General features: G+C 41.7%; 1 protein-coding gene across 1 annotated transcript in view; it reads right to left on the bottom strand.

Annotated features, from left to right (window-relative positions):
• KCNH7 (potassium voltage-gated channel subfamily H member 7) overlaps positions 1-19,864 on the bottom strand; it is a 321,521-nt gene that overhangs the window by 99,143 nt on the left and 202,514 nt on the right. The window contains exons 4-5 of the mRNA XM_081314535.1: positions 3,587-4,015; positions 2,046-2,066 (exon numbers count right to left, since the gene is read on the bottom strand). Of these exons, the coding sequence (XP_081170661.1) occupies positions 2,046-2,066; positions 3,587-4,015 (450 nt within the window). The remainder of the gene's footprint in view (positions 1-2,045; positions 2,067-3,586; positions 4,016-19,864) is intronic.

Genomic DNA, 19,864 nt, shown 5'->3' on the forward strand with positions numbered 1-19,864 from the left:
CTGAAGACCTCTGGATTCTCACTGTGGACAGCAGAGTTTTTCATTATACTCTAAAACAGGGGTCTTCAAACTTGGCCCTTTTATGACTTGTGGACTTCAACTCCCAGAATTCCTCAGCCAGGCACACTGGCTGAAGAATTCTGGGAATTGAAGTCCACAAGTCATAAAAGGGCCAAGTTTGAAGACCCCTGCTCTAAAACCCCCAACTTTCCCCAAATAGCATGTTAGTCCCATGTAAGGTGCATATATCTGTGCTGAAGGGGCAAGTAAGATGTCATTTGTTTACCTTTCCTAAATTTTGGGCCCACCTTCTCTGATGCCAGCCATGTCTCCTGGTGCCCTAAGACTGAAAAAGGATTCTTGAACATATTACCTTCTGCCAGCTTCTGAGAGTTGTTGTGACATAGAAGAAAAATGGACCACAAATGTATCCCATAAATAAATACTTCCTGAATGCCCAAATTAGGGAGAAAACATTAAGAATACTGTTTAATTTCATTGGCACATGGACTCCTGAATACAAGATTCATCAAGATAGACTCCAAATCCTGGGTAATCCTGGGTGTCTTTTGTGCTACGGTTGCTTGTTTTCCATCTGTGATTTCTGGTGGCCCTTTTCAAGAGCTTATCCATAGCTGCTAGGCTGGCAGGCATGGAAAACAGAATATTTCTTTATGGCAGGTCTGTTCTTATGGAATAGGCTTCTATCAGAAATATGTTCATTTCCTTCTGAGAATCTTAAAATGGGCTTTAAAGACTATGGAATACTGATGTGGATCTATAGTGACAATAAATACAGAAACAGGCAGAGTACTTCAAGCCAGCAGCAATTTCATTTAAAGACAGTTGTTCACTTACAACATGGCACCACACAATATCAAAATTACTGCTGATGGAGACAAGAAGCAAATGGGAGAACTTCCTAGAACTGGGTCACTTGTGGGCATTAGCACATGCACACCATGCAGGTTTGATGGAGACATTTCATCAAGTATATTGATTTTTCCACAAAATTTAAATGACATGTTGGAGAGGAACAAAGGAGAAAATTCCTCCTTCATCCTGCCTCTCCTACTAAATTTAGGCTATAAACACAAATGATCAGTTTTGTTATGGAAAATAATGTGCAAAAGGGATTTTTAGTTAGCTAGAGAAAGGAATGCCTCCATTTGACTAACTTTGCTTGCACTGTTGTCCTGGTAAAAAGGACCAATACTAGCATGTGATATATATGAATACACATTTCCACATGGAATTGCAAATGGAATTCATGCAGGCACACCTGAAGACTACAGTAAGCTTAAACCATACCCCCTGCCATCCAGGAGCGTGAGACTAGTTTTAAGGAGACAAAAGAGGAATACGTGAAGGGTCCAGATTATTCACCGATTGTCTTGGTGTCAGAAAGATAAAACTGAATTGGATTTAAAATGAATCAATGGTGGCTAATTTCACTCATGCAAAGCTCAATTTGTAATATTTTACAAGATCATATCTTGAAAACTCCAAGTTACGTTATCTGCAATAGGATTGGCCGCATCCACATTCTACCTTCCTCAACAAGCTTACATACAGTAGGTACAATCCAGCCAAAGTTCAAACTTTTAAACCCTCCTGGGGTTTTTGATGGGAGAGAATTAGGCACACGCTTAGCTCTCCCACTCAAATCAAAGGGGCTTAACAGGATGCGCTGCTCAAATCAGTGATCAAAGAAAAAAGCCCCAGAGAAATGATGGGAACTTTCTTCTGGATAGACAAGTAGAGGATTGCATTATAACTGAGGCCAGTGGCTTTGAAAGAACATTACTGTACATCCCTTCACAGCTTCCTCTGAATGGCCATCTATCATCACTCTGAATTGAGAGCAAAGAGAAAGGTGATGCAACCATCAAGCAAAAGAACAGTAATTCCTGTAATGTGCCCAGCTTTATAAAGGTTAGCATGAGTATGATGCATTTGTACAGTTTATACAGCAGGCAAGTTAACATGCCAAATAATGTGTCTCTCAAAAGCACTGAACAATAGATGTTATAAATTTACATTACCTTTGACACTGCGACCATTATCTGTTATTCAGCAGAATAAAGAAAAGCAAAGGGGGGAAATAAACTGTGTATCCAAAGACTCCGAACTGCTCAGTTTTTCCCCCCTTTCATGGTTCCCCAATATATCTTGAGGGAGCCAACATTAATTTGGGTGAATCTAATGTAATGAATGCGAGGCTAATTTTCTCTTTTTAGAATTAGGAACCAAAAGTTATCCTCATTCAACTGCTCTTCAGCATTTCCCAGAGTCCTCAAAGTGTTTTCCAATTAGCAGGGATGCAGTACATCTCAGAAGGGACTGTTCTTTAAATTTGGAGGGTAATTTGATGTAAGAAATTGTAATCGGTTCAGCAGTTTTCCTGGCTTCATCAATAATACAGCGTAGGCAACCAATTGCTCAATTAGTCAAATACGCATTCTAACCAATCAACGGCATTAAGATGAACAAGGGCTTCATTTGTGAAGCAAGGAATATCTTCCTTTTAAAACAATATGCATGCACATTGCTGATTCAGACTGCCAGGTTGGGCAGGTTCAGTTAAAACAGTGCCATCTTTCGGATCCAGGAATCACACCTTCTCTTATCATGGCACCTGCTCTCTGGGATGTAATTCCCTATGAAAACTGGGTGGCTTCCAACCTATAATGGAATGTATGAAGATCTTGATGGACGAAGAGAAGACATGAAACAATCAGATAAGAGAGGGGGGAGTCTCCAATCAACTAATGGTCAAAGGAAGAAACTTAGGAAGGACCGCCCTCATTTATAGGGCAGTTTAAAGCGGTGGTGGGAAATTTGTTAAGGTAGCCTTACAATAAGGTAGAATTAGCTCATCTAGTCAGGTTTCCTATTTGGTTTACCCTGGTGGCTTTCTGGGAGATCTTAAAGACCTGGCCGTTCTCTCAGGCTCTAGGCTAAGGTGGTTGGAGCCAGTGCTGGGAGCATGACATTTGTTTTATGTATTGACCACATCTGCATCCATATTCTGTTCATTGTGTTATGAGGTGATTATTTTTATGTTGCCATCTACTGTACGTGAGCCCCTTCCCCAAGTCAGTCTGGGTGGTACCTAAATTGAATAAATGGATGGATGGATGGATGGATGAACGAATGCATTTTTTGGAGGAGGGAATTCCTCCTGGGTGCATGCTCTGGATGAAGACCTTCTGAATATGGAAGTGGCCATTGCAATCTGAACCATTCTTGTATCAGTATCCCTTTACAATAAACTGCTGCCCAAATAATGAGGGAACATTTATTAGGACTTACTCTCAAATTAGTGGGCATAGACTTATAACACAATATGAAGCATACTGACTTGGACATAAGCTTCCCTTTGAATAAGATCACAAATTATAAACCATAGAGTGCTTAATGTCATCCCTGCTAGATTTTCCCTTTAGCTTTTAAAGACAAAGAAACTTCAAAGATCTTGTCCTAGTTGGATAAAAAATGGAATACATGTGTTCCACTCTGTTCCCAGCCATTCAGTTGACATAATTCATGAATATTGATCACCCTCCCTCACTCAATACTGTACCTTCACTAGCATGCCGATCCCTAAACATGTTCTTGGGATGGATGGTAAATCCTTCCATGTTGTGCACTGAAGATGCTCTCCGCATACTACTAATGCTCTCTTTTGACTGAGCAAGAGTCAGGGCTGCACTGGAATGCAGCATATCTGGGTACAGTCGATCCCATTGCTGTTTTGGTGATGAATGATCTACAGGCCCAGATATATTCACTGGAGGCGAACACGTCCTTGGTTGAATGAGTGCCTTGGTGTCATCTCCTTCAGAGGGGCTGCAGCTTTCTTTTGTAGGAGATTTAAAGTGCTTCATGGCCATGGAGTTGTCGCTGTGTTTTGATGAATCAACAATCACCGCGTCAGGATCGTCTTGTGGCAAAGATTGCTTTCTGTAGGATAAAAGACTCAATCCAGGTAGCCTGAATCCAAAAAGTTTGCCTGAGTAGGAAAGATCAGATTTAAGGAAGAAAAAAAAACACCAATCAGTTAAACAACAACTGTTTATTACAGCCTTAAGGCCAGACACAATCAAAATACATAACAACAGTAACAATCTTACATCCATATTTACAGGATATAAAACCACCAAACGATGAATATAATACAATCCAAAATTCTCAAAATAAAACATCATATTAAAAATTTTCAAACCTTGATAAAGGTGCGATGTATTGCGCAGATGGTGGCACAAAATTGGGCAACCTGAATTGATCTTTTCGGGTCCTTATCCAAAAGTAGTAGCATTAAATAAAATTCATACCCCCTGCCTGGAAATTTCTTCAATATCAGATATATAAGAATTTGACTAGAGTCTTTATATAGGGAACAATGAAGGAGCATATGGCTTAGAGCAGACATGTCAAACACAAGGCCCGGGGGCCGGATCCGGCCTGCGAAGTGGTTTCATGTGGCCCGCGAAGCCATCCTGGAAACAGTGAGGGAACGGCCCCCACTGCCTTGGCCCTGGCCCAGAGACCCTCCTCCTGCCAGAGAGCCTCAGATCTGTCCCACTCCTGCCCAGGCCCCCATAGGCACCCTTGATGCGAACGATGTCGAGCTGGCCACGCCCACCCAGTAGGCCATACGCACTCTAGCCACGCCCACCCAGTAGGCCACACCCACCCTGGCCATACCCACCTGGCCCCTTGAGGGCAACTGCAATGCTGATACGGCCGTCAATGAAATTGAGTTTGACACCCCTGGCTTAGAGTTTCTACAGAGCCAACACCACAAAGACACAGCCGAAGGTGCATAGGAGTGCCCTTAAACCGTCCAAAAAGGACTGCTGAGGGCAATGCATCCAACCTGGCTAAAGTGAAAGCTTTACGAAATTTCAAAATTGTGATGGAAGATAAATAAGAAGCTGGGAAGAATCCTTCTGGAAGCAAGTGACAAATAATGGAGTGTAACACCTTACTTAGATTTGTTTGGAGATCAATATCGCAGATTTGTTGTTTCAAGGCAGTTCTAGCATTATCAAAACCTAATGAACACAGACTTTCCATAGAAAAGCCCAGCGATTTAATTTTATCTAGGGCTTTTTTTCCCCACGACGACAATCAGTTAAACATGAAATCATGAGTTGTTGCAAAATATTTGTTCTCTCGTGTAATGCCCTTTGTTTACTAGTGAAGAACCCATTCTATTCTCTTGACGGTGGCCAGAAATTAATGATTCAATACATGATTCTAGGGCTTCTTCAGATTTGAAGGAAAAGTGCTACTTTAGATGTTCAAAACCCTAGGGCAGCAATGACAAGTCTAAATAGTTATCTAAATAGGTAACAGACATCCCTCAGTTCCAATTTTGCAATGGAGAAGAGTATAAATTTGGGAGCTCACACATTAGAGAATGGTAGCTATTAAAGAGGTTAACCAGAACCAAGGCAGGCATCCCTTTCTGATTTCTCCTATCACTGTTTCTAATTGTGTGTCCAAAACATTACCTGTTTTGGGGGAAAAAAACAAACCACTGATAATTGACATTAGTTCAGATACAGAAGGCAGCAACTTTGGTTCGTGGGGGGGAAATCTATCCTTGTGGCTTGTCTTATCAGTCACAGTTCCCCCCTTTTCTCTGATTTTAATGGAAATTTTTAAAAATAAATTTTATTTGATGAATTTTTAAAAAAAAATAAATTTGAAGCCTTATTATTATCTCTATAATTTTTTTTATTATTATTTTGGATTTTTGTGGCCACTGTGTCTACTACAAGGTAGCCTATGGCTCGTATCATGTTTTTGAAACACTGAAGAAAGAATCCCAGAATTATCACAGAGTTATGAAGAAAGAGTCACCTTTTCAGAGACTGAGAAAAGAGAGCTCTGTTGTTGATTTGGTTTATATTTATATTCATCAATTCTTCTTAACGCTGAACCTATCTTTAGGTAAAAAGGTAAAGGTTCCCCCGCACATGCGTGCTAGTCGTTTCCAACTCTAGGGGCCGGTGCTCATCTCCGTTTCAAAGCCGAAGAGCCAGCGCTTGTCCGAGGACGTCTCCGTGGTCATGTGGCCGGCATGACTAGACGCCAAAGGCGCACGGAACGCTGTTACCTTCCCACCGTAGTGGTCCCTATTTTTCTATTTGCATTTTTACGTGCTTTCGAACTGCTAGGTTGGCAGAAGCTGGGACGAGTAACAGGCGCTCACTCTGTTACGTGGCACTCAGGATTTGACCCGCCAAACTGCCGACCTTCTGATCGACAAGCTCAGCGTCCTAACCCACTGAGTTAGGGCAGGGATTTATTTATTTATTTATTTATTTATTTATTTATTTATTTATTATATTTTTATACCGCCCTTCTCCCAAAGGACTCAGGGCGGTGTACAGGGCAATAAATATAAAAGCAGAATACAAAAGTTAAAAAACAATTAAATATAGTGCCCAAATTTAAAACAATAATTAAAACATATTAAAACCCCTGCCCTAACCCATCAAACCAGGTCGGATTGCTCAAATAAGTACGTTTTTAGATCGCGCCGGAAGGAGCGAAGGTCGGGGGCCATCTGGAGCTCAACCGGCAAGCGGTTCCACAGGTCTGGCGCACCCACAGAGAACGCCCTCCCCCTGGGGGCCACCAATCGGCATTCTTTGATCGGAGGCACCCTGAGGAGGCCCTCTCTGTGGGAGTGCACTGGACGGAGGGAAGTTGACGCCGGCCGCAGGTGTGGCCGTAGGTAATCCGGACCCATGCCATGTAGGGCTTTGTAAGTCATTACCAACAATTGTCTGCTGACAACATGATTCAAGAATACAATAGAAAATATTTGAAAATATTATGCTTTCAATTTGAAACACATTAGAGTAGTTAATTCAGGACAAATGGCTTGCTTATTAATAGCAACATCTGAAAGACTTACAACATGTGTGTTTTCCCTAGATTTAAATACAGTGCATAAATTGCTTTTTCTTGATGAACCCTGGTACGAGCGATGTTCGAAATTTCCAGGCGCCACCACCTACAAATTCAATAATGAGGGAGGGAATGGCTACTTGCCATCATGTCCCAGAAGAGAAAGTATTTGTGATGTACCTCCAAGGTTTTGGGCTGCCTTGGTGAGGTTTTTCAAAACAACATGCCTGCAGTGCTCCATATCTGCTGCCTGAATGTTCTTTTCCCCTAGTTCCATGGACATATCCAACCAAAGAGAGCACATCCAATGACAGTCAATCCCTTATGGATCTCACTGGTGAAAATGATGCGTGCATGAGTGACTTGGGAGGGTAGGAGAAGAAATTGCTAAAGGTAGCAATGCTTGAAAATTGGCCTTTGTTAATTCAAGTCCAAGATTGGCTTCCAAGACAAATTTATTGCATACCCTGGAATGGCATATCAACTGAAACTTATTTATATATTTGACTCCATTTTCATAAACATAAGATTTATGAAAGATTGATTTTAAAATAACAGAAAAAAGCAAAAGCACAATGAACAAAAGACAAAAAACCAGATTATCAAAAAATACATATTCGTATGCTATATAAATGCTTAAAAATAAGTGAAAAAATAAGACTAGAAAAAATAGAAATATAAAGCATACTATGCCGTTACAACTGGATAATATAAATAGTTTCTCTGTGTTTCCTATAGCTACAAGACTGATATTGAAACGTTGGAAAGATAAATATATGACCTGATTTACTCAATGGAGCGAAGATCTGATTACACTTGTTTGTAGAGGTAGACTTTGTATGGATAAATATAATGAAATACGGAACTAATCTAAACAAAATACAGTAGGTTAAAAACAGATGATAATATAACTATCATCTAATCATTTCAACTATCATCTAATACATTTCTAAGTGTATTAGAAATATATGTATACACATACATACGCATGTTTGTACTAGATGAATATATATAGAATTGTAACTTTTCACTGTTGTAACTATTCATTCATTCATTCACTCATTTATTTATTAATTATGAGTAACTCAAGGTTACTCATGAAGCAACCTAGAGCTAAGGAGAAATTTCCTGACAGTTAGAACAATTAATAAGTGGAACAACCTGCCTCCAGAAGCTGTGAATGCTCCAACACTGGAAGTTTTTAAGAAGAGACTGGACAGCCATTTGTCTGAAATGGTATAGGGTTTCTTGCCTAAGCAGGGGGTTAGACTAGATCAAACTGCCGGCCTGCAGGCCGGATGCATCACGACAAAACCACGCCCACCCCATTGCCAGCAATGGGGAAAAAACTCCATTGTGCAACATCACATGACGTTGCGAGTTTGACATATCTGGACTAGATGATCTCCAAGGTCCCTTCCAACATCATCATCATCTTCTTCTTCTTCATCATCATCATGATCATCATCATTATTATTATGGTGGCAAGCATCTCTAATAGCTCTTTCTCTCCTCTTTTGCTCACAACAGTGAGGTAGGTTGGGTATGAGAGAGGGACTGGCTTAAAGTTATCTAGCCTGTTATTATACTATAATATAGTATACAATTAATGCTAATTAATTTTTCACACACACACACACACACACACACACACACACACACAAACTAAACTTAATATTCTGTAGTTAACTGTTGTTAAAATGCTTTTTTTGTGCTATGCTTTCAATCTAATCACATGCATCTACAAAACCAGTGAAAGATTTGACAGCAAGCATAGATGTTTACTAAAACTAGTTGTAGGTAAAAACGAGTCAAATATATTAAAATATTCTATAGCTTTTATAATGCCTTTGAAACTGAGTTAGAAAGTTCTCCATTAATCTACAAGCTAATGACACTGGTTAGAACTACGATATTTCATCACACCCTTTCCCCCATAAAACAGGATCTTTCATGGTTTTTCTCACATTTTTGCAAGGAAAAAGTAGACATCTCCACACGCTCTTGTTCTATTTTAGAAATATTCATGTAGAACAGATGGTATTTTCTGCTTCACTGGTTTAAAACAGTCATGTTAGAGTGTGTTGCTGATCAAGTTGTCTCTTAATTCAGCTGGAAAGGATACGCTTGGAGAGCATCCCCCATTGCTAATATTTTCAGGCACGAAATAAAATAGCATCAGCAGCAACATATGACTATCTTTGCCAGTTTTTTTTTTAAAAACAAGACATAAATTGTTCCAAACTTTTGGTTGCCTGTTTTATTTTAAGGGAGCTATTTTAATGAAAACAAGTTATTCATATGCTATGTACTGACAATTAGCAACTGGATTGGTTTCCTGGCTTTTCATACAATATGAAGCTGTATTTCATATGGCTGGAAATGAAGTAGACAGAACAGAGATCACAAAGATAGTCTTGCATGTTACTGGATTCTCTATGTCTGTCTGTGTGCATGTATGTGAAAAAGGGGTAATGAGAATCTTTTTCCTTGGAACAATTCCCATGGATTGCTCAAGGAACAGCAAAAACAGTCCCAACCCGAGCACCATTTAGTTAGTCTGTTAATTTCCTGCTTCCCCCCCACATATTTATTCTAGAGGGTTTTAATTTCTTATTTTTCTGCCTGAAGTTACCTAATGATGCTGGATTTGATAAACTGGATGAAAAAAATTTGATAGCAATTAGGGCTAAATGGCATTTTCATATTCACAAAGAATGTGACTCTTAATACCATTTGCTGGAATTGAAAAGGATAGATAACAGCTTCCATGGAATAGGAAACATAGCAAATGGTGAGGGGTGCTGGGAGATGTAGTTCAGGAACATCCTAGAAGGGCACAAGGAAGTATCTGGTTGTCACAATCTTCATCCATTGCTGATTTTCAAACGTTTTTCACAATACTTGGTATTTTTCACTACCAGAGTACCTTCCTTATATATTTTGCAAGTTTTTCTCTCCTAACCTAATCTAACATTTACAGTCTTGCAATTCTGCATAAAAATGTTACTTCTGAATCTGGTAAAATCTATTTGGAAGACCAGGTGTCTGCATAAATCAGAAGAAGCAAATTGTCATAACCAAATTTAGGATTTTTCCCCCCAATACATTCATTTAGAACTAAGTTCAGGGAATCAAGGGAATTATTCTCTTCTGTTTGCTTCTTCTCTATACACTAAGGGAGATGAATATCTCCCCAATTCTTTAACTGATAAAATTTGAAATATGTCTAAAAAGAATATCTGTTTCTCAGCTGGATTTGTTCAATACTTCAAAAGCAATAAATCTTTAGTCAAACATTCTTGGTATTTTGTAGTAAAGAGGAACATCTTTTTAATTCATTTGCTGCATTTTTTTGCAAAGGATTGTAGCTACTTTTCAATTATTATTCTTTTAAGTTGATATTTTTTTAGTTATAACATCCAGGAAACATTCATTATAGGTCGATCTGCATTATACAAAGTTTAACTAACTAAACTAAATTCCTATACAATATGTTTATGATGAAGTTCTATATTCAGTAATTACTGAATAAGTATTATTCAGGGGTCTGTGGGGCCCTGTCCTTCAAATTTTAAGAAAGGGAGAGACTGCCCTTGTATTAGGATAATTGTATAGTGCCGTGGTGCCTATAATTGCATAGGGACGCGGTGGCTCAGTGAGTTAGGACGCTGAGCTTGTCAATCAGAAGGTTGGCAGTGTGGTGGGTCGAATCCCGAGTACCACGTAACACAGTGAGCGCCTGTTACTCGTCCCAGCTTCTGCCAACCCAGCAGTTCGAAAGCACGTAAAAATGCAAGTAGAAAAATAGGGACCACTACGGTGGGAAGGTAACAGCGTTTTGTGCGCCTTTGGCGTCTAGTCATGCCAGCCACATGACCACGGAGACGTCCTCGGACAAGCGCTGGCTCTTCGGCTTTGAAACGGAGATGAGCACCGGCCCCTAGAGTCGGAAACGACTAGCACGCATGTGCGGGGGAACCTTTACCTTTTATAGTGCCTGAAATAAAATGAAGCTTTTCATGTCCTTGGGTAACCAAATATGTTGATATAACGTCTATACATGTCTATAGAGATTCTCAGTCTTCCAAAGGTGCTTTAAAAAAAATACCAGCAACCGGACTTTTCTTGAAGACATTTTGCTTCTCCTCCAAGAAGTTTCTTCAGTTCTGACTAACTGGTGGGGAAGGAAGGATTTATACTCTTTTCAATCAGCCAGTCAATGACTCTTAAAGTGTTAACGACTGGCTGACTGCAAAGAGTATAAATCCTTCCTTCCCCAAAAGTTAGTTAGAACTGAAGAAACTTCTCAGATGAGAAGCAAAATGTCTTCAAGAAAAATCAAGAAAGTCCAGTTGCCATTTGAAAGAAAAAAAAGCACCTTTGGGGCAACTTCAACACTTGGGCACTATATAGAAAACAAAGTGATTCACTGAAAGATAGCCCAGGATCACTTTAAACAATCAATGCATAATTATCAACTGAAAAAAGTATTTGATTTTTTAAATTCTATCTTTATTACTTTATAAATAACTCAAGGTGAACATATCTAATATGCCTTCCTCCTGTTCAGCTGTGGTGCTCAGTCCACAACAACAACAACCCTCTGAGGTGGGTTGGGCTGAGAAAGAATGACTGATGCAAAATCACCCAGCTGGATTTCATGCCTAAGGCTGGATTAGAACTCAGTCTCCTGGTTTCTAGGCCTGCAACTTTGGTTAAGGAAAAATTGGCCACAATGTGTTTTTTTTCCAGGAAACATTGGAACATTCTGCATAGTTTTATTTCAAACCTTACCAATCTGCCCTTCTGGAGGCAGTAAATCTGCAAGAGGAGATTGGTATCATGGTACATTGCATGTGATCTGGCCTTGTTTTCTGGGAAAAGTGCTGAAACATCTATCAGCATGGACCTGAAGGAAACAGAACACTCTGGTGTTTTCCAGAACATTCCATCTCACAATGATAAACTGAGCACACCCCTAATTTTTTCACATCTGCTGTTTTTAATTGGAGTTGCTAGGGTGTGATCCTAATGGAATGTTGTACATTGAAAAGTAAGGATTGACCCTGGTCCAGTCCTCTAATTTGAAAAAATATATGTATTTTTTAAAAAGACATTGTTATTATACACAATACTAGCTAAAAATTATTTACAGAAATCTTAAAATATGGTTTTACCCGCAATTATCAACAAAGAAACTACAGTATGAGTAAACACTCCATAGAAAATGCCATTAATGTAAAGGTAAAGGTAAAGGTTCCCCTGCACATGCATGCTAGTCATTTCCGACTCTAGGGGGCGGTGCTCATCTCCGTTTCAAAGCCGAAGAGCCAGCGCTTGTCCGAGGACATCTCCGTGGTCATGTGGCCGGCATGACTAGACGCCAAAGGCGCACGGAATGCTGTTACCTTCCCACCGTAGTGGTCCCTAGTTTTCTACTTGCATTTTTACATGCTTTTGAACTGCTAGGATGGCAGAAGCTGGGATGAGTAACAGGCACTCACTCTGTTACGCGGCACTCGGGATTCGACCCGCCAGACTGCCGACCTTCTGATCGATGAGCTCAGCATCCTAACCCACTGAGCCACCACGCCATTAATATACTATAAGCAATTAGCATTGTGTAGAGAAATATTATATGTTGAAATGTGCCAAATTCAAAATTGAAGTTTATAGTTCTGATAGTATCAATTGCGATTAAATGAAAAAGCAAAATAATTGGGCCCTCGCATGTTTGGCACTAAAAATGCAGGTTGTGTAGATATTCTAGAAAGTGTCACTGAGCCCATTTTTAAAACATTATAATCTTGCCTCAACTGGGACTGAGTGTGTAAAACACTCTTCCACACATGCAGCATATGTGCACATTTCAGACAGCCCCAGACTGCTTGCGTGTTCTTCTTTGTACAACAGCACCTGGCTTCTACAGCTCTTTTGCGTTGATTACCTTCTGACTCAGCTTCAGTGCAGAAGAAAATGCCAAGACAACACTTTGGTGCCGGCATTTTGCTGGAGCTGCAAAACAGGTGGCTTCCCACTGGTAAGAACTTTCATTTCTCTAGCCCAGACATGTCAAACACAAGGCCTGGGGGCCGGATCCGGCCCGCGAAGTGGTTTCATGTGGCCCGTGAAGCCATCCTAGAAACAGTGAAGGAACGGCCCCCACTGCCTTGGCCCTGGCCCAGAGACCCTCCTTCCGCCAGAGACCCTCAGATCTGTCCCACTCCTGCCCAGGCCCCCATAGGCACCCTTGATGTGAAGGATGTAGGGCTGGCCACGCCCACCCAGTAGGCCATATGCACTTTAGCCACGCCCACCCAGTAGGCCATATGCACTCTAGCCACGCCCACCCAGTAGGCCATGCCCACCCTGGCCACACCCACCTGGCCCCCTGAGGGCAACCGCAATGCTGATGCGGCCCTCAATGAAATTGAGTTTGACACCCCTGCTCTAGCCCATCACTTGAATTAAGAGCCTATGACTTTCAGGCATTTTATACTGAGAAAGTAGGCTTTCTCCCCCTTGCTATAAAATATACGCTATGAAGTATCATAAGAATGGGTGGGGCACTGGATGGAACCTGGTTTTTAATGCTAAGAATATTGCAGGCATTGGTTGACCTATGGGGAAGACGGACCATTGTAAGGATGAGAGAGTGAAGGGTACCTGTGAGGTGGCCCAGAGAAGCTTCTAAGGGCTTCTGGGGAGAAGTTCATGGTCACAAACACAGTGCCACTACTATACGATCTATTCTGCTCGCAACCCTTGAAACTGGACCTGCTGAACCATTTGGTTTGTCACTGAACATGTCCAGTGACAAACCAAATCTAAATCTTCTGCTAGATTGTCACAGAATTATATTTGCTCTTTCTGATCAACCGACAACATTTTTGGTGAGAAAATGTAATCTGTGAACTTTTACTGTGAAATTTAATTGGACTGATGTCTTGTAAGTGACAGGCTCATGTTATGGTTATGAATCAACAGGGTGCAAGAAAGTGTGTAAAATCTTGTCAATCTAATTTATTCAATAACAATGGATACGTTTGTGAATATGGTACACATCAACTGTGCCCATTCCACTTGATCAGTGTCTTGTTGGGAAAGTGCAAAGCAGATGGAGAAAATCAAAACGATTCTGCCTGTGTCACTGTGCCCGTTACTCAAGCACAGAGGACAACTCTGCAGAAAAAATATTGCAGGAAAAAATTCCTCACATGTGCACAAAAAGGGAACACACATATGGTTTAATGAAAATGTGCAGAGACAAGTTAAATAAAAGCAGGTTAGGAAGCTATTTCTAGCCTAAGTGAACCATCAAACAGCATCTCTAGTGGATGGGCATTTAATTCATCATTGTAATTCTAACTGATGGTGTGATGAGATACATGGATAGAGTACCAACAGTTGTTGCCTGCAAAGAAATAGCTTTTTACTAAGCCATGTCAAATAGCTTCTGATGGCACTTTTGAGGGATAAAATGAACACAACTGCATCAAGGACATCCAATCTTAATATGCAGATCTGAGTACCCAGTCAGGCATAGGAGAAATTGAAGGCAGAAGGATTGTGACTGGAAAAATTGAGCCATAAAACAGTTCCTTATAGCTTTAAAGGACTAGAAGGAAATGGAAAAATGACTCAGAACAAAGAGCAAAGGATCCAACTATTTTAGATTTTATTTGATTATTCGCATAAAAGGAGCTTGCAGTATTTATGGTCTTGGAATCACTGCATCTTCATGTTAACCTGACATAAAGGGTACATGGACACATACTATAAAATTAGGATTTTATTATGTTTTAATTACTTGTTCAGCAGGTAATTTGTTCAGCAGGGTCTTCTAGCAGGACCCAGATTCTGGACAGCACAAAAATCAAATAAAGAGTGAACTAGAAATAAGATACAACAATAAAGTCTGTTGACACTATATCATAGCTCATAAGCCAGAAAGCCATGGTTCAAAATGGCAGAAAAACTAACCAGAATTCTGAGCCCAAAAATACATTATAACTGAGTTATGAGCAAACCAGATTCAAAATATATCTCAGGCTAAGCTCCATGGGTCCTCGTGTGCTATATAGTAGTTAACATTCATGGAATAATTTGTAGTGATTCAGATGCACAGATGAATTGAGTGAAGTTATATTGAGACTGATAGTTCAGATTAGTGCATGGATGACGTTTTCATTAGTTCAGCAAGCAAGCAAGGCTTTTTTTTGATTTATGACCCAGAATACTGAAGGCAGCTCTGCCTAAGTCAGTGTTTCTCAACCTGGGCAGATTTAAAATGTGTGGACTCCAACTCCCAACAGACTTTAAATCCACAGACTTTAAATCTGCCAAGATTGAGAAACAGTGGCCTACAAGCATAGGGAAACTCTCACTTTTGGTTTTTTTTGTTGCTGAATTTCAGGAATGAGATCTATTAAAGGTAAAGGGGATATTCCTCTGTCCTAGTCCTATTAGACCTCTCAGTGGCGTTCGATACCATCGACCATGGTATCCTGCTGCGGCGTCTCAGGGGATTGGGAGTGGGAGACACAGTTTTCCAGTGGTTCTCCTCCTATCTCCTGGGACGCTCGCAGTCGGTGTTGGCAGGGGGGCAGAGGTCGACCCCGAGGCCTCTCGTTTGTGGAGTTCCTCAGGGGTCGGTCCTATCTCCTGTTCAACATCTATATGAAACTGCTGGGTGAGATCATTCGTGGTTTTGGAGTTGGGTATCATCAGTATGCTGATGATACCCAGCTTTTTATTTCGACCCCAAACCACCCCAGTGATGCCCTCGACGTGATGTCCCGTTGCCTGGAAGCGGTTCGGGTCTGGATGGGGAGGAACAGACTTCAACTCAACCCCGACAAGACTGAGTGGCTGTGCATACCGGCATCCTGGGATATTCAGAATATTCCATCTCTTTCTATGGGGGGTGAGTTATTACCCCCCGTAGATAGGGCTTGCAACTTGGGAGTCCTCCTAGATTCACGGCTTACTTTGGAAGATCACATGGTGGCCGTGACTAGGGGGGCCTTTGCCCAGGTTCGCCTGGTGCGCCAGTTGCGGCCCTATCTAGACCGGGATGCCCTGTGTACGGTCACTCATGCGCTTGTGACCTCTCGTTTGGACTACTGCAACGCTCTCTACATGGGGCTGCCCTTGAGGACCACTCGGAGGCTCCAACTGGTACAGAATGCAGCCGCGAGAGTCATGTTGGGAGTCTCCCGATACTCCCATGTTACACCTCTACTTCGTGAGCTGCATTGGCTCCCAGTTGTCTTCTGAGTGAGATTCAAGGTACTGGTAATGGTGTTTAAGGCCCTACATGGCATGGGTCTGGAGTACCTTAGGGAGCACCTGCTGCCGGCATCAACTTCCCTCTGCCCTGTGCGTTCCCACAGAGAGGGCCTCCTCAGGGTGCCACCGATCAGAGAATGTTGATTGGTGGCCCCCAGGGGGAGGTCCTTCTCTGTGGGCGCCCCAGAGCTATGGAATCGGTTGCCGGTTGAGCTCCGGACGGCGCCCGACCTCCACTCCTTCCGACGTGATCTGAAAACGCATTTGTTTGAACAAGCTGGCTTGGCCTGATGGGGGGGGGGGTTGGGTTTTTTATTGTTCTTAATATTTGTATTTATTGTTTTTTACCTTGGGCATTATGTTTAATTCCTTTAAACTTTTGTATTTTTTGTATTTTATACATTTGCCCTGTTCACCGCCCTGAGTCCTTCGGGAGAAGGGCGGTATATAAATAAAATTAATAATAATAATAATAATAATAATAATAATAATAATAATAATAATAATAATAATAATAATAATAATAATAATAATAATAATAATAATAATAAAGATAAAGGTTCCCCCGCACATGCGTGCTAGTCATTTCCGACTCTAGGGGCCGGTGCTCATTTCCGTTTCAAAGCCGAAGAGCCAGCACTTGTCCGAGGACATCTCCGTGGTCATGTGGCCGGCATGACTAGACGCCAAAGGCGCATGGAACACTGTTACCTTCCCACCGTAGTGGTCCCTATTTTTCTACTTGCAGTTTTACGTGCTTTCGAACTGCTAGGTTGGCAGAAGCTGGGACGAGTAACAGGTGCTCACTCTGTTACGCGGCGCTCGGGATTTGACCCACCAAACTGCCGACCATCTGATCGACAAGCTCAGCGTCCTAACCCACTGAGCCACCACGTCCCTGATGAGATCTATTAAATATCAATAAAAGAGAATATCTATTAAATATCAAGCCTCTCCCCATTGTGGATGGAAGGATATATTTGTTGAGGGAATCACTCTGATGCTTGAGATGACAATAGAAAGGCCTTCAGATCCAATCAATATTTAGAAACAATACTTGGAAAGCTGAACACTTTATGTAGCCTGCTCTACCGGTATTAGTAGCGTTCCCTGGTTGACTGGCTGGCTGGATCCTTACGCCTGGAATGGGACAGGAAGAATCCCCCTGAGGGAGGCTTTTTTTTTCTGGGAGTAAGAGGAAGCTTCAGGGAGCTGTGGCAAAACAGGACTGAGCGGAAAGAACACACTCCTACGAGGGAAAGAGGCTGCATTCCTTCAGAAAAAGAGAGAGATTATGAGATTGCCACTCCAGGGAAAGAAAAGATGCCTATCATCAGCCTATAGACTGCGCCCTGGCTGCCATGAAAGGAAGTCTGGGTAGGCCTCTCACTGGGCCTGAGAGAACATGTTAGCAATATCACTTAGACTTACATACCACTTCATTGTGCTCTACAGCCCTCTCTAAGAGGTTTACAGAGTCAGCATATTGCCTCTGACAATCTGGGTCCTCATTTTAGCGACCTCAGAAGAATGGAAGGCGGAGTCAACCTTGAGTCTGTCAGGATCGAACTCCCGGCTGTGGGCAGAGTCAGCCTGCAATATGGCATTCTAAATATTGCACCACCAGGGCTCATAATGAGGCTGAGGGTTAATGAAGCAACAGGATTGGTGAGGGGCCATTTGGCCAGAAAGGACAGTCGTTGAGACATTTTGCTCAATGGTTCAATGTTTTATATTATTGTGATGCTTAATTTGATTTGATTTTTATCTCAACAGTCATTATTTTAATTAAAGTCTGTAACTCCCTCCAAAGGTGTGTTGGTGTGCCAGGGCTAGGGGGGGTGGATCACTTGGGAATGGGACAGAAGTTCTCGGTTGCCAATGGCCTTTTCAAGGGAAGTGCTACACTTAGGATATCAGAAAGCTGAACTTTGTGACTGAAGTAAAATAAATGAAGGAAACAAGTGCAAATTGTATTTCAGTAAACAGAATTACCTGATGAAGCTCCTCTTGAAAGGTTGTTACCATGTGAAATATAAGTAAAACTGGACTTACAGAGAGCATTTAATTACTTCTTTTAAATCAATAACTTAATAAGAAGACAGTTTGAGGCTAGCCTTTTAGGGCATGAAACAAGGAGTATACACTCACAAAAACATTTGTCTCAATATGGCTATAGATCCACCAAATAGCGGTGCATTAAGTTGTTTTCAAAATCAAACAGCTGAGTGCTTTGCCAATTCCAGTTGGATGCAGAAAGCCTCTGGGCAGAAGAGAATGGTTGACAATGAAAGCCAAGTCGATCCCTTTGGCACTGCTAGACTCAGAACCCAGGTTTCCCAGAACAGAAAAACTCTTGTTGCTAAGAATTATGTGCAAAGCCATTCATCATCATTTTTTTCTAGTAGAAGAAGATCTGATTTTACAATAATTCAAACAAAGCTTTCGAAAAACTCTGTTGCCCAGCCAGGGATGGCAAAATGACTCAAGAGGAACTGGGAGAAAGCAAATCAGCAGTATAGCTGTTACATACTGACATTCTCCTGGCCGCAGAAGAACAGGGAAACTCCTCGCGGCCGCACTTGACAGTTGACAGCTGTCAAAAGGCCGCCGGAACCAAACACGCATGCGCGCCAGCAGCCGCCGACACTGACAGCTGTCAGAAGGCCATGCAGGCGCATTACCCAACAGACTGACAGCCACGAGTTGTCAGAATGCCGGCCGAGGATGCACGCGCTACTCAGCTGGTGCGCCAGCCAGCTGACGGATTCCCCCTGGGCCGAGCTGCGCATGCGCCATCACCAGGGAGCTGTCAAAGCTGCCAGCTGGTCATTGGACACGGGTCTCGCAGCGGGAGAATACAAGTTCCTGATTTGTTGTTGACATTTACAGTTTACTATATAAAGGCATGTTTTACCGCTTGTCAGCTTGTCCGGAGCTCTTCTGATCTTTGTCCGAGATACTTCAATAGCAAAGATAAATATTTGGATTGTCGAGAGGATGTAATTTCACTTAATTAATCTATGCATCTGAAAAGCACTGGAAATCATTATTTGATGAGTGTTAACTAATAAGCAGCACTAGACCAGACCTGGGAGTCTTAGTTTCAAATCTTCAATCACATATTAAAATCACTAGGGGATCAGTGTCCCATGATTTCTCACACTAAACTATATGCAGCACTTGTATTATCTAAGGAGGAGGAGGAGGAGGAGGAGGTGGACTTTCAGATGACAACAACAACAACAATAAAGTTGGAAGGGATCTTGGAGGTCATCTAGTCCAACGCCCTGCTCAGGCAGGAAACCCTACACCATTTGAGACAAATTTTGTGAGAGTTGAGCCACTATTTTTGGTCATCTCTTCTGGGAATATGGCCAGAAGCATGGTTGCAGGAGGAAGGGTGGCCTGTGATTCTAGTTTGGGGTTCTAGCAATGGGTCATGGCAGGAGAAGGTTTAAGGCCCAGACCAGCTGCATTCACAATATTGTGGCATGACCTTGGTTCATGCTATCCAGGGAGGTTATTTTTTTTTCTCCCCAGCTGGCTAGCGAATGACTGAATATGCAGCCACTAATAAAGATGTCCCTGTAAAGAACTTGGATGCAGATCTTATCCCCTGTAACCAATAAAACTGGGG

The sequence above is a fragment of the Vipera berus genome, assembly GCF_964194415.1.
Source record: "Vipera berus genome assembly, chromosome: 1".
Classification (NCBI taxonomy): Eukaryota; Metazoa; Chordata; class Lepidosauria; order Squamata; family Viperidae; genus Vipera; species Vipera berus.